Below are 24,712 nucleotides of genomic sequence, written 5' to 3'. Positions count from 1 at the left end.
TATGTGGCAACTAAGGATCGGCTTGTGCTCTCCATCGCTGTGCGCGCGCGTTAGTGTACGCGATTGTGTCGATCTCCGCATATCACTGGTCGTTGTGTGCTGTCGGTGTGGTTTGGGCTTTGTGTGACGGTGCCAGAAGGGGGCGGGGAGGGGGGTGGGTAGTGTGTGTGGGTGGCACACAGCATAATTAAGAGTCCTCCTCCTACCTTTAGTGTTCACCTACCCCGTTTTTTCTTCTCTCGACAACTCTTCCGGAGCTCACGCCCGCTCTGCGTGTGCGTGCATCCCTGTCGATGAGCTGTCGTCTTGTCGAGCGCACGCAGGCGCAGACGCCGAGATGGCGATGCGAAACTGGGAAGGCATGTGGGCCGCCCCCCCCCACACACACACACACCTGTCCCTCTTCATTCTGGCCATTCCGCCTTCCTCTGCTGCGCCGCTCACCGACATGGGTCGCTGTCCATGCCTGTCTCCCTCTGCCCGAAACCTGTGGAGAGAGTGGCCCGACAGACGGCCAGAGTGGAGTCGAGTGGCAACCAAGAGGAGGGTACGCCGCTGCTCCGCTGCCGAGCCATGGGAAGAGGCAGGAGTCGAGGCTCTCGACACGCACGCACGTTTCTGCTTCCAGTGCAAGCCTGCGAGCGACTCCGCACCGTTTCAAATACAGAGATAATAAGCCGACATTCCACTGTGCCAAATCATGCGCTCTTCACCTCACCGTACAGAGTGGCCATCATGACCTCCGCCCATGGCTGTTGAGTGGCGAGGTTCTGTGCCCTCCCCTCCCCCTCCTCCTCCTTGCAGAGGGTGCGTGGCGCGCTTGCCTGCGGTACCTCTCCTCCTTTTCCGCCCTCCTATGCGCCTCCCAACAACTTCGGCCGCCTCCACCAGCGCAGGCGAACGCTAAACGCCATCATCTGCCGAAGGGTCTCACGCCTCCTTCGGACAATCGTTGCACTTTTGGTAGATACGATCGCGTGCGCACCACCCCCACACCACCCACCCACACCCACATATATATATACATATGTATATGTATGTATATATATACGTACATATATATATGCATACATCTATACAGTTGTCACTTTCCTTCGTAGTTTGCTTGCCTCTCTCCTCTGCCCTCTTTTAGTTGTTGGGTGCTCGTACTGCACTTCCTTGGCTGGTTCACTCCTCGCGAACTGCATCACCATCTTCTCCCCCTCCCTCCCTCGCTCGCTCGCTCGCGCGTCCTCTGGCGACGTCGCCTCCCTGTACGCCGCATCTACCGGGGGATAGGAGGAGGAGAGGGCGGCGGCGGCGCGAATACAGACAATTTATCGCCTAGGCACACCCATAAACGAAGGCATATCCTCCCACTGGCATCGTCTCCGTCAGCACAGCTCTTCACCCTTCCCCTCTCTCACGCGCACGCACATCTTTTTTCTTCCAAATACTCTTTCGCTCAGGTTGCTCTTTCAGCGCGGAATTGCCTGCTTGTCGTTTCGAGCAGGTGTGTCCGCCACAGGCCGCCGCCGCCGCGTCCTGTGTGTGAGAGAGTGCGTCGACGTCGTCCCGGCCATCGTCCATTCTCCTCTGTGCTCAGTTCCTCTCTTAAAGCGCACCGTCTTCTTTTTCCGCTGCGTATTAATCAATCACTCCCCTTCGTTGCTGTCGCGCCACCCCCACCCTCCTCCTCCTCCCTCCTGACCCGCCGGACCAGACAAAGCACCGCCCCTCCCCTTCTTCGCCGTCCCGTCCTCTATCACTGGGTGCACTTTGCACCGGCTCCTCGCCTGCTCCCCTCTTTCAGTCGGCATCCTCCCCTTGTTCTTGACAGCTGGCGATCCTGCTGACGTGCGTGTGCGTGTGCACCCTCACACACTCCTGCGGGCCGGGGGGAGGGGGGCGTCGGCGTGTTGACCCGAGTCCAAGATCACCAAGCGCAGACATTACATCCGCCGTGCCAGAGAGGTGCGCGCACACCTACACGCACTCACACACGCGGGCGCATCGCCATTGTCTGCCGTTTTGTCGCGGCTTTTGCATTACCGGAAAAAAAACGAGGAAAGCGACAGTGTGCACCTCTGCGCGTTGTTCCCATTTTCGTTTGCTCTCAGCCGTGCCGCTCTCCGCTTCTGTGTCAGCGTCATCTCTTCCCAGACACGGCCAGCCGCCATGGGCTCCCTCAAAGTCGCTCTGGTGCTCGTCATCATCGCCGGCGCGGCACTCGCGTACCACTTTGCGTACCTTCTCGGCCTCATTACCTATGGTGGGGCTGTGTGTGGACTCTGTAATTGGTGGATGAGCGCCTTCATGCAGGCGGGTCCACGCACGTCACGACAGGTTCCGCAGAGGCCCATCGCGTACTGTCAGCAGCTCTCCGCGCTGGAGCTCAGTAAAGCTTACCGCGAGGGACGCCTCAGCTGTGTCGAAGTCGTCCGTACCTTCATTGAGCACATCAAGAGCGTGAACCCGTACGTGAACGCGCTCGTGTTCGACTGCTTTGACGAGGCCATGGAGGCGGCCGCCGCGGCGGACCACGTCTGGGCTGCGTGGCGGCAGCATAAGGACCCGAAGCGGATGCCGAGCTGGCTGCTCGGCGTGCCGTGCACCATCAAGGAGTGTATGGAGTGCCGCGGCTGCCCCAACACATCGGGCAACCCTTACCGTCGTGACATCTTCTCCGAGGTGGACAGTCCCGTCGTGAAGAACTTCCGCGACGCTGGCGCTATCATCCTCGGCGTCACCAACACCAGCGAGCTCTGTATGTGGTTCGAGAGCTCCAACTACATGTACGGCATCAGCAGCAACCCCTACGACACTCGCTGCCTAGTGGGCGGCAGCAGCGGCGGCGAAGGGGCCGCTGCCGGTGCCGCCTTCTCCACCTTCAGCCTAGGCAGCGACATTGGCGGCTCCATCCGCATGCCGGCCTTTTTCAACGGCGTCTACGGGCACAAGGCAAGCCCGCACTACATATCCAATGTGGGCCAGTTTCCGAGTCCGAAGACGTCCGCGAACCACTACATGGCCACAGGCCCTATCTGCCGCTTTCCTGAGGACCTCATCCCGCTATCACAGATTGCCGCACGCGGCGGCTTCCGGCTCGACCCGGTCATCTACCCACCCTGCTCACCGCTCAAGAAGGTGCTGGACCTCAGTCATCACCAACTTCGCGTCTACGCGCTCGAGGACTACGGCCTCCCATTTGTTCACGTGTCGGAGAGCCAAATCGAGGCTGTGCACGCAGCGGCAGAGGCACTTCGTGCGCGCTACAACGCCAAGGTGACGTACATCAATGTCCGCACACCGTCGCGCTCAACTGGTGGGGTTGTGCCGCCGGAGTTTCAGCCCTTCGCGCGCATTCTGTCTATGTGGACGTCGGTTCTCACGAAAGACCCGACGGAGTCGAAGTTCAGCTTATCCATGTCACAGGGACATGCAGGAGGCGTCAACTGGTGCGCCGAGGCGATCCGCTGGCTGTTCGGCCGCTCTCAACACACGCTCCCTGCGATAACGCTCTGCTTGCTAGAGACGGCGGAGATGGTCATGCCACGATGGATGACGATTAGCCGCGATGAGGGGCTGCTGCCATTCAAGATGGGGCTCGAGTCGCTCCTGGCCGTTGACGGCATCATTATCGCCCCGACCTTCCCCACAGCAGCCCCGCGGCACCATTTTCCGCTGTGGAACCCGTTCCAGTTCCAGTACACCGCGGCCTTCAACGTCCTGCAGCTGCCAGCGACCGCCTGTCCTGTCTGGCCCGGTGGCATCATGGCCAATCGCCGCAAGAGCATTTCCATTCACGAGGAACGCTCCAAGCGGCTGCCGCCCGACTTCCACCTTCCCAAGGGCGTTCAGGTAGTGTCCGCGACGCACCAGGATGAGCTCTGCATCAGCGTCGCGATTGCTCTCAAAGACGCCCTCGGCGGGTACCGCTACCCATCATGGGCGCTGCTCGAGGGCACCGACTACTGAATAGATGGGGAATTCGCCGAGACGGACAGGTCAGACTGTAATGAGGAAAAAAAATGGCGCTGGCGTGCAGGTGAAGAGGTTTGCCGAGACGGGCCCGGCGCGCGTGTACTTCAATGGGTGTGTCGGGGCAGCGAGCGTGTCATCCACTGCTCAGGGTTCATGTCCTACTCCTGCCCACTCATTGGGGGCAAGCACGCACGCGCACCAGTCTGGCAGAAGATGTGTGACGCCCTCTTTGCTCTGCGAGCACTGTTATGGTTGAAGCTCGCGTTTCCTTCTCTTTTTTGGGAGCAGCGGCGCACCGCTGACTGTACGTGATGTGCTAGCATCCCCCTCCCCCTCCCCTCTCGGCTGCTCACAGCAGAAAAGGGAGCGAGTCGAATGCAAGAGTGTGTCTGTGTCAGTGGGTCGTACCTGAAGGAGGAGGGAAGCTATTTCAAGCGAGCACACAGGGTGGGGGTAGGAGTGGTATCGGAATAGGGTGCGGTCGTTCGTGGCAGTGGGCTCTGCCGAGGAACAGCGGGGACGGGGAGCAGGAAAGAGGGGGGAGGGAAGAGAAGATGCTGATTAGAGTGCCGCGATGGGCACAGTAGGCAGCGCAGCAAAGCGCGGACGGCCCCGTCTCTGCCGGTGTGCAGGCGGGTCAGAGGGGGAGGGGGTTGAGTATGGAGCGTTACATTTTGGTTCAACTTGGCGGCAGCTTCTCTAGCCTCGACTACTGCGGTCCCCTTTCTTGCTGTATCTGTCGCCCCCCTTCGATTCCCACCCCGCCTCTGGTGTTTGTGTCGCGCGTGGGCGCGGGTGATAGACGGTCGGTCCTGCAGTGTGTCTACAAGTGTGTGTGTGCGTGTGTGTGTGTGTGTGGAGCAAGCGAAAATAGCGTACGAGGAGGTATCCCTCTTCGTGCCGTCCTTGCCACCGACTTCCCCCTTCCCCTCTCGCCTCCTCGACGAGGACGTCTTGATTGACGCCGTCGAAGCAGTAGACGAGGCGTGTGCTGTTGTGCATCCCCTTTTTTCTTCTCTTTTTGTCGCTCGCTCGTGCAACTCTGTCAGCGTTTTCTTCTTTGCGTGTTTTTTTCTGTCGTGTTCGACAAACTCCTGTCAGATCTGTTGGGGAGAGGGGGAGGGGAGGCCCTCAGTGGCGGCGTATTTTATGTGCGCCTCCGTGCGCGTGACGCGATGCCCGCAGAGGCGTTGAAGTCAGAGGCGATCTCTCGAATGTTTTTCCTTTTTTTTTTTGGATCCTCAGAGCGTCCACCGATATGCGCGCCTGCACACATCTCCACATGCGTCTGCGCGTGCGTCTGTTCGTTGGGCATCGCACAACTGCTAGCGTGGCCTAAGAGAAAGCGAGCGGAGAAGAGGCTATGGCAGAACTAGTGTGTGTCTGTGTCTGTGTCTGTGGAGGGGGGGGCAAGCTCGCGTGCGTGTGTGTGCGCCCACTTGCATCGATGGTTGGGTGCTGCGTTACATGCCCTACCCCACCACGGCTATTTCCTTTTGTCCCCTTCCCTCCCTCCCCCCGCTCCTCTCCTGCGCTCATCGTCGCGGCCCTCGGCGGATGGAGCAGGCGCGCCGCCGCACACGCACCTTACTTACACCCCCACCTAATCACCGCCCCCCCTCACACACGCACGCGCGCACTCTCGCGCTCCTTTGCATTTCGGTACGATGCTGCTCTGCCTCGCCCTCTTCCTCCCTTCGGCATCCCCTCCACTCCTCTCCTCCCCTTTCTTCTGACATGTGCTTCCCTTGGCAACGCCCGCATCGATGCGCGGCATGCTCACGCCTTCTGCGCAGACCTACACAGAAGAGTAGTGCAGGTGTGTAGCGAAACGCGCTGCTGTCGCTCTTCATGCCAGCTGTCCCGCTGGCTCACTGACTTGGCTTCGCTCATTGGACCGTCTCTCTTTTTCTCTTCCTCCCACTGCGCGGGCGCCAAAGACCTCTGTGGGTGGGGCACCTGTTGATGCGCATTCGATTGGCAGTCTTTGTGCACAAGAGACCATCGTCGTGGGTCAGCGCGTGCGCTTTCATCACTCCTTAACGAACGACTAACCAAAGAGGAAAGCGCATAATATTTAACGCCGGACATCAGCAGGGGGTGCCCCACCACCACCTCCTCCTCTCTGCGAGATGTCCCTCACCACTGCTTTCCCCTTCCACGCGTACGTGGGCGATCTGCGCACGCGTACCGTCCACGAGCGGAAGAGCGGTGTTTCCCTTTCCCTCATGACCTCCGAGGACATGGCGCGCCTCGCCTTCGTCGAGGTGCGCGTGCGCTGCGGACAGGAGGATCGACTGGCGCCGTGGGCCCCAGCGGTACGACGAGACGGAACCCACGCCACGTTCTACGACACCCGCATGGGCAACTTTGATGCACGCACGTTTCCTCCGCAGGCGTGCTCGACATGCTGTAACACACTCAACTCCAAGTACGGCAACGAGCGCTGCCAGGGACATTACGGGTACATCAGCATGCCACGCCGCTACCCAAACGATCTGAGCCGGTCGCAGGAGCGCCTCAGCGTCATCAACCCGCACCTCGCCCAGGAGGTAGAGCAGCTGCTGCAGGCCGAGTGCTTCTTCTGCCACCGATTTCGTGTACCCGAGTTCGATGTGATGCGCTACCAGCAGGCACTTCGCCTCGTTGATGCCGGCTTGATTGGCGAGGCGTTGCGCTTCCTTGACATGGTGGCAAACGCGCACGGACAGGAGATGCGCAGCCGGCGCCGCCGAGACGCCAACGAAACCGTCATCAACGACATCCCTCTTATGCTGGATCACGTCGAAACGCTGCTGCGCCGCCACGGCGTCGCTGCGCCGCCCCCGCTCGGGGATGCGGCAGGAGAGGCATTGGCGCACGCGGACGGCAGCGCTGACAGCTTCCGAAAACCGGTCCTCGATGTCCGTAATGAAATCTGCAAGCAGGCGCTGCGCAGCTTCCGCGAGTTCGGCAATGTGTGCGCGCACTGTCAGGGCATCTCGCCCCGCATCACGACGAAGAATGGCCATCTCTTCTTCTACTTCAACAAGAAGAACGCCGACTTCAACGTGGCTAACGGCGGGCTGACGATGGCACAGCTGCGGGAGTGGGAGGAAATGAACCGCCGTCAGGGCCGCAGTCACACGTACTTCCGCACGTCGTGGGTGCGAGAGCACGTCAAGCAGCTGTGCCAGCGCGAGTCCGCGATTCTCGCCGCCCTCTTTCCGCACCTCGGCGAGGCCACCCTACGCATGCCGTGCGCGTGCGCCCTCCCGCCCATGTACTACTACAAAGTTTTCTTTGTGGATAAATTGCTGGTGCCGCCGCTACCCCTGCGCCTCTCCTCCGGCGTGCAGATCTCCGAGTCCGGCGGCATCGTCCCTGACGCCCGCACGCGCGCCCTCTCCGACGTGCTTCAGTTTGTTGAGCAGATCGAGGCGTACTACGTCCTCGCTAACCACTCGACCGCAGAGCGCAACCTCGTAAGCACGGCGCAGGAGATCGCACAGGAACACAACCTGCGGAACCTTCAGGCCAAGGTGACAGAGGTGTACACGGATGTGCTGGAGAGCTTCGCCAAGAAAGAGGGCCTGTTCCGCATGCACATGATGGGCAAGCGTGTGAACCAGGCGTGCCGTAGCGTCATATCACCCGATTACTTACTGGAGCCGAATGAGGTGCTACTGCCCCGCCCCTTCGCCCGTGCGCTGACGTATCCGGAGCTGGTGAGCAGCTACTCGCCAGCGCGCATGCTGTTCCTCAAGCGATGCGTCATGAATGGCCCGGATGTATACCCGGGTGCCACGCACCTAGAAATCGGTCTGCCGAGCGGCGAAACGCGCTTCGTGGACTTGCACGTACCGGAGCTGATTCGGCGGCAGCATGCCATGAAGTACTTTGCGATGGCTCAGACCGGCTCCCTCACAGTTCACCGGCATATCCTCGATGGCGACCACCTCATCTTCAATCGCCAGCCGACCCTGCACAAGGTGTCCATGATGGCGTACCGCGCCAAGGTGCTGTCTGGGCTGAAGACACTCCGCTTCCACTACGTTAACGGAAGCTCGTACAACGCCGACTTTGATGGTGATGAGATGAACATTCACGTTGTGCAAAGCCTCGAGGCCAAGGCGGAGCTCGACTGTCTCATGGACGCCAACCTCAACTACCTCATCCCGACCTCTGGCAAGCCGATCCGCGGCTTTATTCAGGATCACGTGGTCGCCGGCGTGCTGCTGACTCTCCGCGACAACTTTCTGGCGCATCACATCTTTGTACAGCTTGTCTACAACGGCATCGCGCCGTACTTGCAGAAGCACGGCAACCCGCTGAGCGCGCACGCGACGCTGACGGAGCTTATTCCCGTCCCCGCGGTGCTGATGCCGCGTCCCCTGTGGACGGGTAAGCAGCTGATTTCGGTTATTGTGCGTTACGTAACGGGTGTGGTGGAGAGTCGCGGTGGCATGCCCAGAAGAAACGGCGTCAGCATGCACGGCACCTCCCTCATTCAGCCGAGCACCTACACCACCACGGACCCCCACACTGGCGAGCTCATCGCCGCGTCGCGGAAGTGCATGGAGGATGACCACGTGCAATTCTTTGAGAGTGAGCTCATCACCGGCATCCTGTGCAAGAATCAGCTCGGCTCTAGCAACCTCTCCGTTGTGCACGTTATTCACGAAATCTACGGGCCCCACATGGTGGGCGAGCTGTTTGGTGCGCTTGGTCGCGTGCTGTCCATGAGCTTGCAGCGCGAAGGCTTCTCCATTGGCATGGATGACATGCTTCTCTTGCAGGAAGAACGGCGCGCCGCGCTGCTGCGCGAGCTGGACAACGCGCCACTCAGCCTCCCAGATGACGAGGCGAGTGTGATGCCCGTGATCATGAGGATGGCGACGAACCTTCAGAAGGAGTTCGTACCGGGGCGCATGCTGCGGCCGTTCCCGCACAACCAGTTGCTCACCATGACCATGTCAGGTGCAAAGGGCAGCAACACGAACGCCATTCAGATGTCGCTCGGTCTCGGCCAGCAGCTCTTCGATGGGCGCCGGGTGAAGCGCATGAACTCGGGTAAGACGCTGCCGCCCTTCTTTGTCGCGGAGACGCGGGCCCGATCGCTGGGCTACGCGATGGGCCGCTTCACCTCCGGCATTCGGCCGGCAGAGTACACCTTCCATGCCATGGCCGGCCGCGATGGACTCATCGACACAGCCGTCAAAACCTCCCGCTCCGGTCACTTGCAGCGGTGCCTCGTCAAAGGTTTGGAGAGCCTCGTGGTGCACTGGGACCACTCCGTGCGCGACGCCAACGGCAGCGTGATCCAGTTCCTCTACGGCGGCGACGGACTCGACCCCATGCGGACCTCGTCTCTGCAGGCGTGGGAGGTTGTCAAAGACAACTGCGTCGACTTGGGCCGAAAGATGAACGTCAATACCGGCGTGCTGACGAGCGAGGAAGAGGTGGAGGAGACCGCGCTGCGCAACAGCCATGGCAAGCGCGGGCGCGCCCAAGGGACGGCCGCGGCCATGCGTGCGGCGCAGCGTGCGTTGCTCGAGGCGGAGGCGCAGCGCGACCCACTCCCCGCGCACTACAAGGCGAGTCTTGACAGGTACCTGGCGACTAAAGCACCGTATCCGCTCTTCAAGAAGGTATCGCAAGTCGTGCGATGGGCCAAAAACGGTGTACTGGAAGAGAAGTTGCACGAGAAGCGAGAGGAAAGCATACAGTACTACCGCGATGTGATGACAGAGCTCACGGCACGGCGACGTGTGCGGGCGTACTGCGACGCCGGTGAGCCCGTCGGCCTGCTGGCGGCTCAGGCCGCTGGTGAGCCGTCGACGCAGATGACGCTCAACACGTTCCATAGCGCCGGATCGACCGTGACGCACGTGACAGAGGGCATTCCGCGTCTGCGTGAACTGCTCATTTACGCCTCGGTGCAGAAGGTGGCAATAGTGGTGCCGGTAGAGAAGGCGACGGAGGCAGACGAGGAGGCGATTTCGCGCATATTGCAGGTGGGCGTAGCGACGCGGCTGACGGACTGCATGGCCCGCGTACCTCCTGCTGATGCTGCCACCAGGCGTGCGGCCAGGGGTGGCGCCGCGAAGGTGGACACGATGCCGGGTTATCACTACCATGTCACCCGCACCGCCGAGGGCACACAAGTGACGGTGGCGCTCCTCTTTTCCAAGATGCTGCTCTCGCAGAAGCAGCGCGCCATGTGCATGTCGAAAGCCGAGCACCTTCAGTCTTTCACACAGACTCTGAAGAGCTTCGCACGGCAGGTGGTGACGGCGCTGCGGGGCCGCTCGAAGGAGGAGCGCGAAGGCGCCGGCGGTCCGATGCGTGGAGCGACGCAAGACCCGTCCTCCCTGATGGACGACGGCGGCGCCGCGGCCGGCGGCGGCATGAGTGACAACGACGACGACATGGAAGAACAGCCCACGCAGATGAACACCCCGGCGCTTGGCGCAGGCTTGGCACCGTCCGCCACCGGCAGCGAGCTTGGCCGTGACGACATGATGCCGGATCGGGGCGACGACGGCGGTAGTAGTGAAGGTGACGAGGATGACGACGACGACGAGACGGTGGACGCGGCAGACGGCTCGAGAGGGCGCAAGGGCGGCGGCCGCATCAGCCCCATGCACAAGAAGCCACGATTGGAGGAAGACGACAATGAGGAAGAGGACGAGGACGGCACCGGATTCTTCTGGAAGAGCACCAGCAACGGCGAGGCGGCTTCCACAGCGTCTGGAGAGGTAAGCTACGACTCCTTTCCCATGGTGTGCGTCCTGTACGGCAACAAGAAGTACCGCGTCGAGATTGCACCGCTGCTGCGGGAGGCGGCCCTGCGAGACGGCGTCGTGCCGATGCCGGAGGATCTCTTTATAGTGAACGTGTCGATACAGACTTCGGACCAGGTGGTCACCGTCATCCCCGATGTGCTCGAGAGTGCGCTGTCGCAGCAGACGTTCCCGTCGTGGCTGACGCAGTTCGACGCCGTCTCGTACACTCGCAAGGCCGAGGACCCGACGTGTGGCGAGATGGTATTCCAGGGCAGCTCGGCGACCATCCGTAGCGTTACGGCGTTTCTCGCCCTCTTCACCGTTCGCGCACGCGCCATTAAGGTGCGAAAGGCGCGCTCCACCGACATTCGAGACATGTGCAACTCCTTTGGCGTGGAAAGTGGCTACAAAGCCCTCTTCGACGAGCTCGAGAAGCTGTTCAAGCGCTACTCCGTTGACTATCATCACCTCACCCTCATCGCCGACGCCGCGACGCACCGTGGCGTTTGGGAAAACTTCAACTTCACCGGCGTCATCTCCCACAGCGCCAGCCCACTCTTTCAGATGACATTTGCGTCCTCAAAGCGCTTTCTGCACACGGCTCTGACGCGCGGCGTCGGCGACGAGTTGCACTCTATCAGCTCGGCCATCATGGTGGGCGAGCGGCCTCGCGTCGGGACAGCGTTAGTCAGGGTAGGTCAGGACCCGCAGATCTTGCGCGACGTCATGGAGAAGAACGGTTCCTGATGAAGCCAGCGTGCGTGTGTGAGTGAGCACGCGGCAGCTCAGCTGCCCCCCCCACACCACCACCACCACCCTCGTTCCGCCATCGCTTTGGTGGCGGGCGCGGTTGTTATGATGATCGAAGAGGCCGCCGCTTGGCTCTTCCATGAACGAGAAGGAGTATCTGCTGTACGCTTTCGGGCCGCGTGCTCCAGAGGTGCGCCACGCCGGCGACAGTGACGTGCGACGAGTTGATGAGCGCATGCTCTGCTGCTTCTGCGTGCCCGCATGTGTGTGTGTGTGTGTGTTTGTGTTTGTCGCTTGCCCTTCCTGTGTAATGGCCTAAACATTGATGCTAATGCATAAGCGATCTCTATCCCCCCTCTCTCCCCTTCCCCTCTGCCGCCCGTCACGGGCTGTGCTGTGATGCGATGATGTGGTTTGTGGGCAGAGGTGAGTTTGCGTGTGTGTCTCTGTGTGTGTGTGTGGGAGGTGGTGGGGGGGTGTCGGTCTCTTGTTCTGCCGGGGGGCAGCAGCCGCCACCCTTACTCGGTGGTGAAGGGGGGAGGGGGGAGGCACAGTGATGCGTCTGCGCTTTCTGAAGTGGAACGCGGCACGCTTGCGGGTCCTCTGCATTATATGTCACTACAGCAGGCGATCTCTGTTCGCGCTCCAAGGCGCAAGCCTCCTGGGCTACTTCTCTTTCCCCCCCGACCCCCCCCACACACACACGCGCACACAGCTCTACCACCCGCACCTTCTCGCTCTCAGGAACGGAAACGCCGGCGGCGCCTGACCCGCCCCCCCTTCCTCCCTCCCTCACCTACGCCTCGTGGCGTTGCGCCTGCAACGTGCTCTGCCGCCCATGCTAACCTTTTTCTCACATGACTCTACTCCCCCCTCTGTCACCCCTCCTCCCCCCTCCAATACGCCTCCCCTGGCATGTTTTTTTCTCGGACTTCTCCGCCAGCGCAGTACTGCACGGCGATAGCGCAGCCACCGTGACGGAATTCGCACGTTGCTTCTACGTGGACACGTACAAGCACAGCCCATCATCGCTTCATCCTCGCGTTTCGTGCGCTCTCGGCCGTGTGTGTGTGTGTGGTAGGGGGGCGAGTGCATGGTACACGGAGTGTAACGCGGGCGTAGCTCTCAGCACCACTGCGTACACACGCACACGCACTGTTCGTCGTCTTGGATGGGACTCGCGCCCTTCTCGTGACACACACTCATTATCGCTGCTTCCCGCGCCTCAACCCACTGCCTCAGCGCTCGCGGTGGCACTTGGAGAGTACGCAGTGGAAGAAGCGTCTGCATCTCCTGTCTACCGCTTCTCCTGGTGCTCTTGCACTTGCCGCCATCGAGCGGCGAGTTCGGGTGGGGGGCAGAGAGTGGCAAAGGCGGTGATCGGAACCGGTACCTGAGACTTCCCCTCTCTTATCGTTTCTCTTCCTCCTCAATTCTGGTTCGCGTGCGTCTGTGCCTCTCTGTGCGTGTGGGAGGCGCCTAACGAAAAGGTTTTTAATATTGACAGCCAGTTTCTCGGAGTGGCGGCAGTGAGAGGCAGGGCCGTTGCGTTTGGCCTCAAGAACGTGCAGAGGCGTCCTCCCCGTTGTTAGGCATCCGAGCGTCTTTCCCTTTGGGAGCGTATCGTTGCGCAGCCATGCGACCTCTTCGCATTTTCGCCTGCACCCTCGCAGCCACAGCTGATGCATGTGCGAAGGCGCCGACAGCCGGCCCTCCTTCGGCAATCGCCAGCCACGTGCCCCCAACTGCTGCGGCGCTGCATCAACAATGCCGACCCATAGTGTGGAAGAGCAGACCCGCCATTGCACCGCGCCGACATCGCCCCCACGCACAGGCGAAATCCACTGCAGGGGATGTGCCGGGTCAGACACTCGCGGCAGATCGTGACAATGCAGGGGCCCCTTCAAGCGAGCCGAAGCCGCCGAAGCTCGTCACAGAGAAAGCGCAGCAGCAGCAGCAGCACCTCGAGGATGCCTTACCACGCAAGACGGTAGAGGACGAGGATGCTGCTATGGCAACCACCTGCGGCGCCGGTACATCGACCGCTCATGGGACTCTGGGCACCGGACGCGACGCCGAATGGAGTCAGGAGCATCGTCGCCTTGCAAAGCTCCGCTATCGTCTTCTCGTTGGCGCCAACAGAGCCATGCAGAGCCCTGCTGAGGAGGACTGTCTTGCCCACGCACCGCGTCTCACTTTTGAGAAGGTCGAGAACGCCGGCGAGAAGGCGACTCCTGTTGCAGGCAGCCGGCGAGTGGAGGGAAGTCATATCGCTGGATGCGCGCGATGGTGTGTTCAACTGCCACCACCTGTTCAGCGCACTCATGGCGGCGCTACCCCCACCCCACCAGCGGCGGCGGGGCTGTCGGTGACTGAGGCACTTCGCGCTTTTGCCAACACTTTCGCCTTGACACTGCACTCGACACCGCAGCAGTGGCGCACGCGCGTGAGTGCTGCTGCGGCCCCGACTTTTCCTGTCTTTGCCGGCCCTTCCTCGATGCCCCTCACGGGGTCACCGCTGGCCTCGTCCTTTCTCTCTTCGCCAATGGCGATCGTCACCGCTCCAGTAGCCCTAGGCTCTGCCACACAGCGGGCCATCGCCGCGGAGGAGACGGCGCCGCTACGGTGGCTGGAGACAGCCTTTCTCGATCTGTGCGAGCGCGTCTCGAGGGAGCTCTATGACGGTCGCGCAGGCTCGACAAGGCCGCAAGACCCGCTTGCCAACGTGCAAGGCGGGGCTGCTGCGGTGCTGCGCGCAGTCGAGAAAGAGTGTCGGGCTGTCAACGATCACCGCATCTACGTGATGCGGCGGCAACAACGCAGAGACGCTGCCGCTAGTGCTGCTTCTGCTGCTGCTGCTGCTGGCGGCTCACCTCGCAAGCGCAGGTCGCCTCGAGGGCTGAAAGACGCGACGGTCGATGACACGCTCCAGAACACCCTCGAACGCGTCGGGCAAGAGCTGCACCTCGTGCACGTGTGGATCATCCACTTGTGCTGCGACGCAGATGAGGGCGGCGCAGGTGCGGCTGCCGTTCGTGTGGCGCGGCGTGCGCTTCGATGGGACGCGCACTGCACAGCCGTTCCGGCCTCGACCGCTACGCTGAACGATGTTCGATGGTTATTTGCCGTGGCCATGCTGGAGCACCTCCACACGCAGACGTACTGCTTCCACCATCCAAAAACCACCGCGATCGATCCCCTCAGCGACGCTGCGGCCACTGGTAAGGTCGGCAAATCGGGGGTGACGCCTTTCACCCTGGAGGCTCACCGCCTTCGCGGTATGGCGGCTCTCGTTGACTTTGCGATGAAGCAGCGGTCCGAGGTGCCCCTGCAGCTCGCTACGCAGCTGTACAGTCGCGGGGCTCAGGGGCTCTCCGCGATTGTAGCGCAGCAAGAGGCTCTCATGAATCTCATCGTAGTTTACCACGCCCTTCTACCAACCTATGCGCTCCTGTTGCCGTTGTACCATCGACTCGCCACCGTAGCCGCGACGCCGAGCACCACGCCATCCAAGTGGCGCTACACTGCTAGGGCGGCCGGCTCAGCCACGCCAGTCGAACTCGTGCTGGATGATGACGAGGCGGCCGCAGTCTCCAATCCGTTGCCGCCGCAGCCATCCGTCTCGGCGGCGGCGGCGGAGGACTACGCAGGGGAGGAGGGTGTGGGGCATGACGACAGTCACGCGGCGCGACTGGGGGCCGATCGCCGCACCGCGGCGGCATCCCCTTTGCGAGTCTGGGATGCCCTGATTCAGCACTGGAAGCAGGAGCAGGAACACATGCGCAGCGAGGGTGCCGCAGCAGTTGTGTGGTGGCTTCGGATGCTACCGCTGTGGATTAGTACCGCGACCAATGCACTCCAGCTCGGCATCATACTCGTCAGCAGCAGCGGAGGTGCCGCAAGTGCTCCGCGGGCCGCGGATCCCATGAAGGTGTTAGTGGATCGTGCAGCGGCAATGCTGCGCGACGCCTTGCGCTTCGATCGGCGTGACTACGAGCGAAGTCGTGGCGCACAACGGCCTCGGATGCTGAGGTCGGCGTGCCCAAAAAGCGACGCACCGCCCCCTGGTGCCAAAGGCAGCACAAGTAACGATGACGAAGCAGATGCGAACGGTAGAAGCGGCGGCTCGGCGACCACAGCAGCAGGAGCTGCGAGTGAAAGGGAGGCGTATGATGCTCTGGACGACGCCGACGGGCTCGGTGCCGATGCGCCACCGCCGCTGCGCCGCCAGCGTGGCAAGCGATCTCTCTTTTACAAGTCGCCGCACGAGGCTGACGGCGGGGTCCTCGTGCGAGAGAGTCAGGCGAAATTGGCGAAGAGGAGCATCAACGGTAACACAAGCGCGGCCGGGTCGCGCTTCCAGGCGCGCAGCCGCGTTGGCGCTAGTTTTGCGGCAAGATCCGCCTCCTCCATTCCTGGGGTTCTCGGCAGTCGTCGCAGCGGTGCTGACGCGGACGCAGCGGGAGCGGGTCACCCTCGTCATGGTCGTGCTGCCTCGGCGTCTGTAGCGGCGGATAGGAGCACGAGCCCCATCTTTCAGACTGTAGTGCTGTCGCGTGAATCGCCGCTCATCCTCAGCGATCTCTTCTGCCTGGATGCCGTGCGACGTCAGAGCTGCTTGGAGGAGGCTTGGGCAGCCACTGTCCACTCCCAGCATGAGCTGTGGCTCCTGCTGTACGCCCTTCCCCCAGCAGCGGGCGCGGCGAGCGAAGCCGCCGATCACGAGAAGTTTGACCGCGCCACGCTGCTGCGCAATGCTCTGCCTGCCGCCGTGGCGTCTCTCTTCGATGCTGCTGCGTTGGTGGTGCCCGGCGTCACTGACGACTCCAACCAGCGCCGCGCAGTGGCAACCTCGTTTTCTTCGCCCTCGGCGCACGCGCAAGTGCAGGAGGAGGTGCTGCAACGGGTGCTGTGCGCCCTTCAAAGCGCGCAAGAACAGCTCGGGCTATCGCTGCTCGAGTCTCTCCATCACCTGCTCGTCTCCGTTGCTCAGGTGCTGCTACGCATCCATCACATGAAGGGCAATGCGCTGGGCTCGTCTCGGGTACCACAGGAGCTCACCGCCGGCAAGCAAGCGCCGCTGGAGCACGTGCTCCAGCGCCAAGCCTTTACACACGTCCTCACAATCGGCGCCACGATGTTTCTGGGAAGAAATTCTTTGGCGTGGGAAAGCGCGCAGGTCGCGTGGCAACTGCAACAGCAGCAGCTCCGCTATCCACAGATCGAGTTCCGGGTAGGCGCTGCCATGTCACAGCTGCCACGTACACGGCTCGTCTCGGTAGCCATGGATGACTTCGCGATGCAGTGGACAAAGGCGATCGTCAAGGATCTGTCGCTGCTGCATGTGTGGTGCCGGCAGTGTGCTGATGTGGTGCTGGCCAACGCGCAGGAGATGCTGCGTGTCTTGCAGACCCCGCCCGCCTCCGCGGAACTACCGCTTTTTTCGAAGCAGACAACGATGGCCGCCCTGCTGCGCAGCCTCTCCGTTCTCGCGAGGCAGTGGCGTCAGCGCAGGGACGCAACGCAGAAGGGCTACCGCGTCCACCAGATTGCGGAGCTGGCCGAAGTGAGCCACGAGGGGGTCATGCGACTGTACCAGGGTGTGCTCGATCTCCTGCGCAACGACGGCGAGCTGCGACTCCTCTGCTGCTACCCAGGGTTTCTCAGAGATTTATTTGAGATTCATGTGCGCCTGAAGGTGGACGTGGCGTCGCTGATGGATTGGGCAGACAGACACCTCCTGCCTACTGTTCTGCCAGTGGTTCTCGCTGGCCTACACCGGTCCCAGTCCATACACAGTGCCGCCACTCACGCCGACCTATGTGAGACGACGCTGGGACTGCTCTCTCAGCTATCCCGCTACGCGGCGAATCCGAAGATGTCCTTAGCGGACGTTGTGCGGACGAAGTGGAATCAGGTGCTACTCCATGTGAACCTCTACTGCATTCGGACGGCAGGGAGGGGCGGTAGAAAGCGGGCCCCCGACTATGGGCTGCCTCCGCCGGCTTTGCCAAGCCTCGACGACATTGCAGCGCTTCCGCAGCAGCCGCACAGCGCTGACCCCGCGGCAGCCGTGGCGGCGGCGGCAAGGCAGTGGGTGGAGGCCTTCACCGGCGGCCGCGAGCACTTATTTCTCGCCCTGCTCGACCGCAGCGAAGCTCTGCTGGAGGCGACGCGCGAAGTGCAGTCTCGCACCATCGAGGCCGCCGAGGGCACGACATCTGCCCTTGCCGCGTACGTCGAAGTGTGGGACGAGAGGGTTCGCTTCAGTGGACGCGACTGGGACACGGGGAGCCCAGTTGGCGACAAAGGCGTTGTGGACGGCCCAACAACAGACACGCGCGAGCTACTGGCACGCCTGCAGGCCACCTACGAGGGGGTGCAGGTGTTTGGGACAATCATGAGCCCGGCACTCTGCGCCAGTGCGGAGGTGGTGCCGTTTATGGGGTCGAAGCCCAGCAACGCTCGCCAACTCGGCTTCCTCGTACGATTCATGGAACAGCATCTGCGCGTGCAGGAACACCTATCACGCCTCAACGATGATGAACTGGAGTCGTTCGTGCTACCGTGGCGCGCGAAGGGTGAGGAAGTGCCATCCGCCGTGCCGAAGTCGCCGTCCCCCTCGGCTACCTTGGCGGCCTCCGCAGCCACGGTTGGTGAGACCGCGCCGCTGGTGCTTCTCGACTTCGTCGGCTACCTTAGCAGTAGGAGCGTGTGGGCGATGGTGACCTGGGCGTGTAACATTGCGGAGACGGTCGTGAAGATTGAGCTGAAGCGCCACCGCCGTATCCCTGACGTCGTCCAGGCAGTGGCGGCCACGGCGATCCTCTCACAGCTGCGCGCCGTCCCGCCGCCCCTGCGTGGCGCCGGCAAGCCCCCAGTGAACATATTAAGGGCGCTGCTCAGCCTTTCCGACATGGTGGCAGGCACCACAGAGTCCCTCCTCGGATACCATCGCCGCTCTGTGATTCGAGGCCTCCTCAGCAGCCCGACGCGCGATCAGTACCGCGTTGCCACCTTTGGTCTGAAGCAGGCCATTGCATACGTGCAAGAGGAGGCGCGGCAGTACCACGGGCTGCGTGCACAGGGGAGGGGCGAATGGGACGAGGGCGCTTCAGTGATGGAGGACGGCGACACCGAGGTCGACTTCGACGCTGCGGCCACGACAGAGGCGGCTCAGAGCGGCGATGGCACGCCGCACTTTCGAATGAACGCCGATGGCACGATTGACCGCACCTGGCTGGCTGTTGGCGCTCCGGGGCTACCCGCCCCACCACAGCAGCAGGAGGTGGGCATCTACTACGTGAAAGTGTGGGCCGCGTACGCCGCCCAGCAGCGCCTCCGTGCTGCAACGGGCCGAGCAGCGACGAGGGAGGAAAAGGTGACGGCATCCGCCCTCATGCCGTACTTACGTACCGACCTGAATCGCGAATATCGCTTCTTCCTCAGCTGCCTTGTGTGCCTCACCGACGCCAGCATGGAGGCTGTGTTGCTGCAGCTCCGTCGCCTGCAGGGAGACGGCGAGGAGGACATTCGTCTGCTGGTTGAAGCGGCGGTTTCAGAGTTGTGCAGCACCGTAGCGGCAACCATTCACTCGCTTCTCAGTCTCAGCCCAGAGGTGCGCCGCGCATGCTGTCAGCGGGAAGAGGCCGAGCTGCTGTGGGCATCCCTCTGCATCGTCGCCACAATCAGCGCCGTGGTACCGCGCGACACGCAGGAGCGTGTCTTCACGCCGCGGTGCATCGACGCCATCGGACGCGTGCTCTCGCTCACGCGACGGCTGATAGACGACGTCATTTCGATGATGGCGACCTTGATTTCTGCCAATGGCGAAGGTGGCCGAAGCGCAGCTCAAGACGGCCCTGCCACGGCCTCCATCGAGGTGGATGCATCTCTTGTGTGTCGCCCACTCTCCACGGCTCTAGTACGCGGTGCGCAGCTTCTCATGCGGGACCCTCAAAGCTCCCAGCGGCTGGCGATACGCTTGGCCGTGCGCCAGCGTGAGCGGGACGATCTGTCCGCCGTTCTCATGGCGCTGCAGGTGCTGGTGAAGTCTGCCGCAGCGTATGAACCCGGTCGCGGCCTTCTGCAGTGCGTCTGCGCGCGAATCGCCGCGGAGCTCGGTCAGCCGCTGCTGGGCCCTGCTTCGGTGAGCGATGCAGCCCCCACCGCGTTGAACGTCGCGGCGACGGTCATCTCGCGGAGTGAGTACAGTGTTGTGTTGCGCGGGCTCGCATCCGCGTGTGCAGCGCCGACGCCCAGCTCTGGCCGAGACGGGAAGCCGGGAGGCGGAGATAAGGGCAACGGCGCCGTGGAGTCGGCGATGACACTGCCTGCCGCCGGCGCGAACGCCGTGCTAGAGGCGGGGCTGGTTGTATGTAATGTGGCCGCCGCCGCGCGACACGTTGTCGAGGACGCCGCCGGCATTGAAGAGGAGCGAAGGAGGTGTCTGAGCCGAACCGCCAGCGAGGAAGAGTGGAACTCCGCAGGCGTCCCCAACGCGGACGGCGCCGCCCTGCCGGCCGCCGGCCGTGGTCTCACATCGTCACCGCTGCTGCACTTGAGCTATAATGCGGCGTCGCAGCCCCCCGCGCTCAGCGTCGCCGATGTGATGGAGAGCGGTGCAATGCCGACGGCGGCCATCATCGACGCCGTCATCACCCACGCCGCTGCCACAGTGCGAGCCGCTGGCGGACGCTCGGCGCTTGACCTCCCCTCCCTTCGCGGTATGGCGCGCATGGGATCAACTGCAGCAGACAGCGTCGAGGACGACCCTGCGATGGCATTCGGCTTCGTGCGTCTCGTGCGAGAATTTCAGCGCCATGTGACGGAGTTGCTCTCGCTCGTCCCCCTGCGGGACATCGTCGCACGTCCTCAGGCCGAGGTACTCTTTGCCTGCTTGAGTCTGCTGCACGGCACCGTCTCTGCCTCCGCGGAGGAGAGGATGTGGGCGCTCATGACATCCAAGTGGGTATCCGAGCTGCTCGCGCCGAGCGAAGCGACCTTTCTGGAGCTGCAGAAACTCGAGCTGGCGAGGGTGCGCGAGCGGCGCGCGCTGGCATCACGAGACGTGCGGCCGGGGGATGAAACACCCTTCCGCGGTGCCGTTGATGGGGCGGCTCACGCCTGCAACAGCAGCCCGTACGGCCCGTTGCCGTGGGGTGCCGCCGTGCTCGACATGTTTGCTGCCGCTGGTCGGGCACCGACGACGGGATCTGTGCATGCGCGTAACGAGTTGAGTGTTCTGGCTGCAGCAGAGCAGAGTATGCGGCGCCACTGGTGTGCGGAGGGGACTGATCTTCCTCGCCATGATGATGTGGCGTGCGTGCTGTTCGGCGCTGGCGGGGCCCGAAAGGGCTCGTGGAGCGCAGATAAGGGTGACAGAGGTGGGCAGCAGAGCAACGAATGCGCAGCTGGCTTGGAACTCGATCCGCAGACAACAGGCTTGGCAGCACTCGCGGCGATGCCGGATCCCATTCCGATCCCGGTGGTGCTCACTATCCTCAAGTTGCTGAGTCGGCACCCCATGGAGCACGCCGTGCCTGGCTCCGTGGCACGGCCAGCGCAGACATGCGCTGAAAATGGCCGCGGCCTGGCGGTCGACCAAGTGGCGATGGCAGCCTCGTGGCTTGCCAAGGGTGGTAGCGATGGCGGCAACGGAAGCGGTCTGGGAGGGCCGGACACGAAGGCAGACCACAGCTCCTTTAAGGCGTTTGCGGAGGTGTTTCTAACCTACACCGCGCGTGCCTATTGGCTGCTGCGCCCGCGGCTGGGCGATAGCGCGTGGGTTGTGTGGGGCATCATGCAGAAGAGTATGTCTGTGTACCCGACCGACAACGGCGCGCGGCAGCGTGAGTGGGACCGGGTGTGTCGCCAGTGGCGGCTGCCGGTGAGTCTCGACCACGCACATGCAGTGGCAGGACACTTCTTCACGGAGGAGCAGCGCCGCCACATCAAGGCATGGACGACGGCCCTGCACATGGCCGCCTTCGGAGAAGGCGCATCGACGCCGTCGAGCACCAAGACTGTCGATGACGCCGAGGAGGTGGCAGTGCTCCGGTACTTGCAGGCGGCAGCCCTCTACCTTCACCTGCTGGCGAGAACGTTGTACCTCCTTTCACGCCTGGGTCTATTCGGCGACCTGCCCAAGGCTTCCACGGAGGTGGTGCGTCTGCGTGTGCAGGCGCAGGTGTTACAGCGCCGCGCACCCGGTGACCGCGGCGTCACCGCCGCTAACCCCGTCGTGGCGAAGGAGGCCCTAGCGCGTGAGCTCGCACTCATGGCACTGGAGCGTCAGACGCAGCCACTTTTCGTGAACCGCAACCTCTTTGAGGGTGCTATGCTCCAACTCGTGAACGTAGTGTGGTGCGTCGTGCGACACGCGGATTCGCTGACGCATACGGCGACAGACGCGGTGGTGCTGCGACTTCAAGTCTTCCACTCGATGAGAACCTCAGCGCCTTCGCTGCAGCGCGCCAAGAAGTCAGTGACGGCAGAAGCAGCCGCCATCGTCTCCTACGCCGACCACGTGCGCACGATGGTAGTCGGGGTTGTGCAGGATACGATGGACATGGTGATAGACTTGGGGAGTCCAGTGCCGAGCATGCTGCCGCAGAATGCCGTGAAAACATTTCTCACGAGCGGCTTCTCATGTGAGCCGCTCACCCTCAGGCTTCCGACAAGCCGCGCGTCCAGCGCGAGCACCACGGCTGCACCGAGCGCTCGCAGCAGCCAATCTGCCGCGCGCGGAGGCCGCACCAGCAACGGCCTTGTTGCACCAGCGGTCAGCGTCATTGCGACACACCTTAGCACCACCGGTGTGCCATCGTCGATGGCGTCAGATTCGGCGCCGATCGCCGCCGCTTCGTCGGCGGTGGCAGGATCGCCGTCGGCCACGCCCGAGGTTGCCGTGTCACACGCCTTCAACCCCGTCGCTCGACCTGAGCTCTTTGTCGGCAGCCCAACAACGTTGGCCATCTTAAGTCCGCAGTTTGTGCGCAAGACAATCTGCCGGTCGCTGGAGAGCACCGCCACCTCTCCAGCCCTCCTTCCTATAGCCTTCGCCCTCGAGTTCTATCTCGCTCGCCACGGTGTCCCATTGGCACCGCTACTGGAGGCGACCACCGAACTGCTCACCGCCTGCACGCTCCGCAACAGCGCCATTCACATGTACTGTGAGCGCCTCGCCAGTGAGCTGACGTCGCGCAAAGAGTTTCGCCAGGCCTTGGCGCCGCCCACCATCGCCTCAGCCGAGCAAGGTGCCGCCGGCTCCATCTCGAACGAGGTTGTCATATCCTTCCTCGCCGCCATTGCGCGGCGGGACGTGCTGGTGACCAAGAAGACGCTCGCCCACCTCCTGCACTCCGTCATGCGAATGCGGCCGGACGTGTTCGGGCACCCGCCCACAGAGGACCGGCAGGGCAAGCTGACTTTGGTACAAGTGGGTACGACGGTCGACTCCGCTATCGACACCACAAACCCCCTCTACACACCCGCGCAGCCGGCGGTGAAGCGGGGCAGGAGCGGGAGCGCTGGCAGTGAATCAGGCTGCGCACCGGGCGGCGACAGTGACGCAGATGGTCCGTGCGGCTCGGCTGCGGTGATGCACGCCTTCAGCCTGGAGAAGTGGAGCGACGCGACGGCCTTGACGCACCGCAAGGCGCTGGCCGCTCTTACCATCTCCCTCCCCACTGTCATAGAGGTAGCCATGCATATGGACTGCATGCGGCCGCTGGACTCGGCGGAGTGGCGGCGTGCCATTAAGATGCTTAAGGCCGCCGACGAGGAACGCCGTGAGCGGGTCGCCGCGCACCGGTCACAAGTGCAGGCAGCCATCCAGCAAGGACATGTAGGCAACGAGCCCGGGGGCGAAGGCAGAGAGGATGAGAAAGGGCGGCGCGCCGAGCCGACAGCTGCGACGTCCGGTAATGTGGACGCGTCTCTCCACTTGGAGGACCCCTTCGACTTCGGTGTAGGGGTGCTGCACCTGCGTTACGCACTGCGCAAAATTGTGCACGCCTCGTTGCGGCGGCTCCTACACCAGCAAGGGCCTCGCATGCTGGCGGACGTGGCCTTAATGCTCCAGATGGTCGACCCTGCGTTGCAGCGAGCAACGACGAAGACTCAAGCATCCTCCTCCGTCGCCGGCCCTCCTGGTGGTGGTGCAACGGAGCGACGCGCACTGTCGTGCCCTCGGGCGCGCAGTGCTGGCTCCTCAGCAGAGCAGCCTCGTCCGTTTGACGGCGTGCTGGCTGGCACGACACGGGTGCTGCTTTCTCGCGCGGTGCTGTGCGCGCAGGCGATCGGCTACGACAGTACCGGGTCTGTGCTAGAGATGTCGCCGCACAAAGGCTCGTCCAAGCCGCAGGAAGCGCAGCCTGTGTTGAAGTTGCCAGTCCCAGCGCTTCAGCCCTCCGTCGTGGAGGCCGCGATCTCAGCAACGGCAGGCGCTGCTGCGCCTCACCTCCGCAAAGGGCGTCACATGCAAGCAGGGCACAGCACTGGCAAGATTGGCCAGCTCAGCAAGGAGGAGAAGGCCACCGTGCATCAGCGCGTCGAGCTAGAGCGTGAGGCGGCGACGACGGTAGGGCTGACTACCGTACAGCTGCCACCGCAGGGTATACGGCGCATCGCACGAGCGCTGCGCTTCACTCGCCGCCACCTGGACGTGAGGCGGCGTCGGCAGGAGTATCGGAGGCGCCGGGAGCCACGCCTAGCAGAAGCTTGCTACAGCACCTGCGCCGCCTTCCCTCAGCCCTCCAGAAGCCACGCACCGTTCTCGGAGGCCCATGGCAGTCGATGACGGCGCAAGTAACTTCTCCGCTTCTCTGCTGCGTTCTTAGCAGCCCGCAATCACCTTCATTGGGGCAGTGTTGCACATGGTTAAAAATCAATGAAACGGAAAGCTAGCGCTGACGGTGCATACAGCCGCAGGACGCCGTCGAGCTCGATCGCGTGCGCCTGCCGGTAGGCGGCGCCTTTCCATTCATCGCGCCACACGGGCAACTCCCCGTCCCCTCCTCATTTCGGTCCGTGATCTTCCCCCCCACCATCACCACCCTTCTTCCACACATGTCGCTGAGAACTTCAGGGAAGGCCCCTACGCCGTAAGCGGGCGGAAATTAGCCGAAGAGGCGTCCAATAAGTGTAACCTGACCAGGAAAAAAATATCTCACCATCGAGAGAGGTTGGTTAGACGGGCGATGGAAGGGTCACGAAGAACCGAGCGGCCC

General features: G+C 62.7%; 3 protein-coding genes across 3 annotated transcripts; all 3 read left to right on the top strand.

Moving 5' to 3' along the window:
* Positions 1 to 2,157: 2,157 nt before the first annotated feature.
* LSCM1_05779 (uncharacterized protein) lies at positions 2,158 to 3,957 on the top strand (the record flags this gene model as incomplete). The annotated part of the gene is made up of 1 exon (XM_067323221.1): positions 2,158 to 3,957. The coding sequence occupies one exon, from the start codon at positions 2,158 to 2,160 to the stop codon at positions 3,955 to 3,957; it is 1,800 nt and encodes a 599-aa protein (XP_067179856.1).
* Positions 3,958 to 6,095: 2,138 nt separating this feature from the next.
* Positions 6,096 to 11,477, top strand: LSCM1_05778 (uncharacterized protein; the record flags this gene model as incomplete). Its single annotated transcript, XM_067323220.1, has 1 exon — positions 6,096 to 11,477. The coding sequence occupies one exon, from the start codon at positions 6,096 to 6,098 to the stop codon at positions 11,475 to 11,477; it is 5,382 nt and encodes a 1,793-aa protein (XP_067179855.1).
* A 1,639-nt stretch (positions 11,478 to 13,116) lies between these two features.
* On the top strand, positions 13,117 to 24,282 carry LSCM1_05777 (uncharacterized protein; the record flags this gene model as incomplete). The annotated part of the gene is made up of 1 exon (XM_067323219.1): positions 13,117 to 24,282. The coding sequence occupies one exon, from the start codon at positions 13,117 to 13,119 to the stop codon at positions 24,280 to 24,282; it is 11,166 nt and encodes a 3,721-aa protein (XP_067179854.1).
* Positions 24,283 to 24,712: the final 430 nt, after the last annotated feature.

The sequence above is a fragment of the Leishmania martiniquensis genome, chromosome 16, assembly GCF_017916325.1.
Source record: "Leishmania martiniquensis isolate LSCM1 chromosome 16, whole genome shotgun sequence".
Taxonomy (NCBI): domain Eukaryota; phylum Euglenozoa; class Kinetoplastea; order Trypanosomatida; family Trypanosomatidae; genus Leishmania; species Leishmania martiniquensis.
Note: the sequence above shows the minus strand (reverse complement) of the source record. Positions and strands in the feature narration are given on the sequence as shown.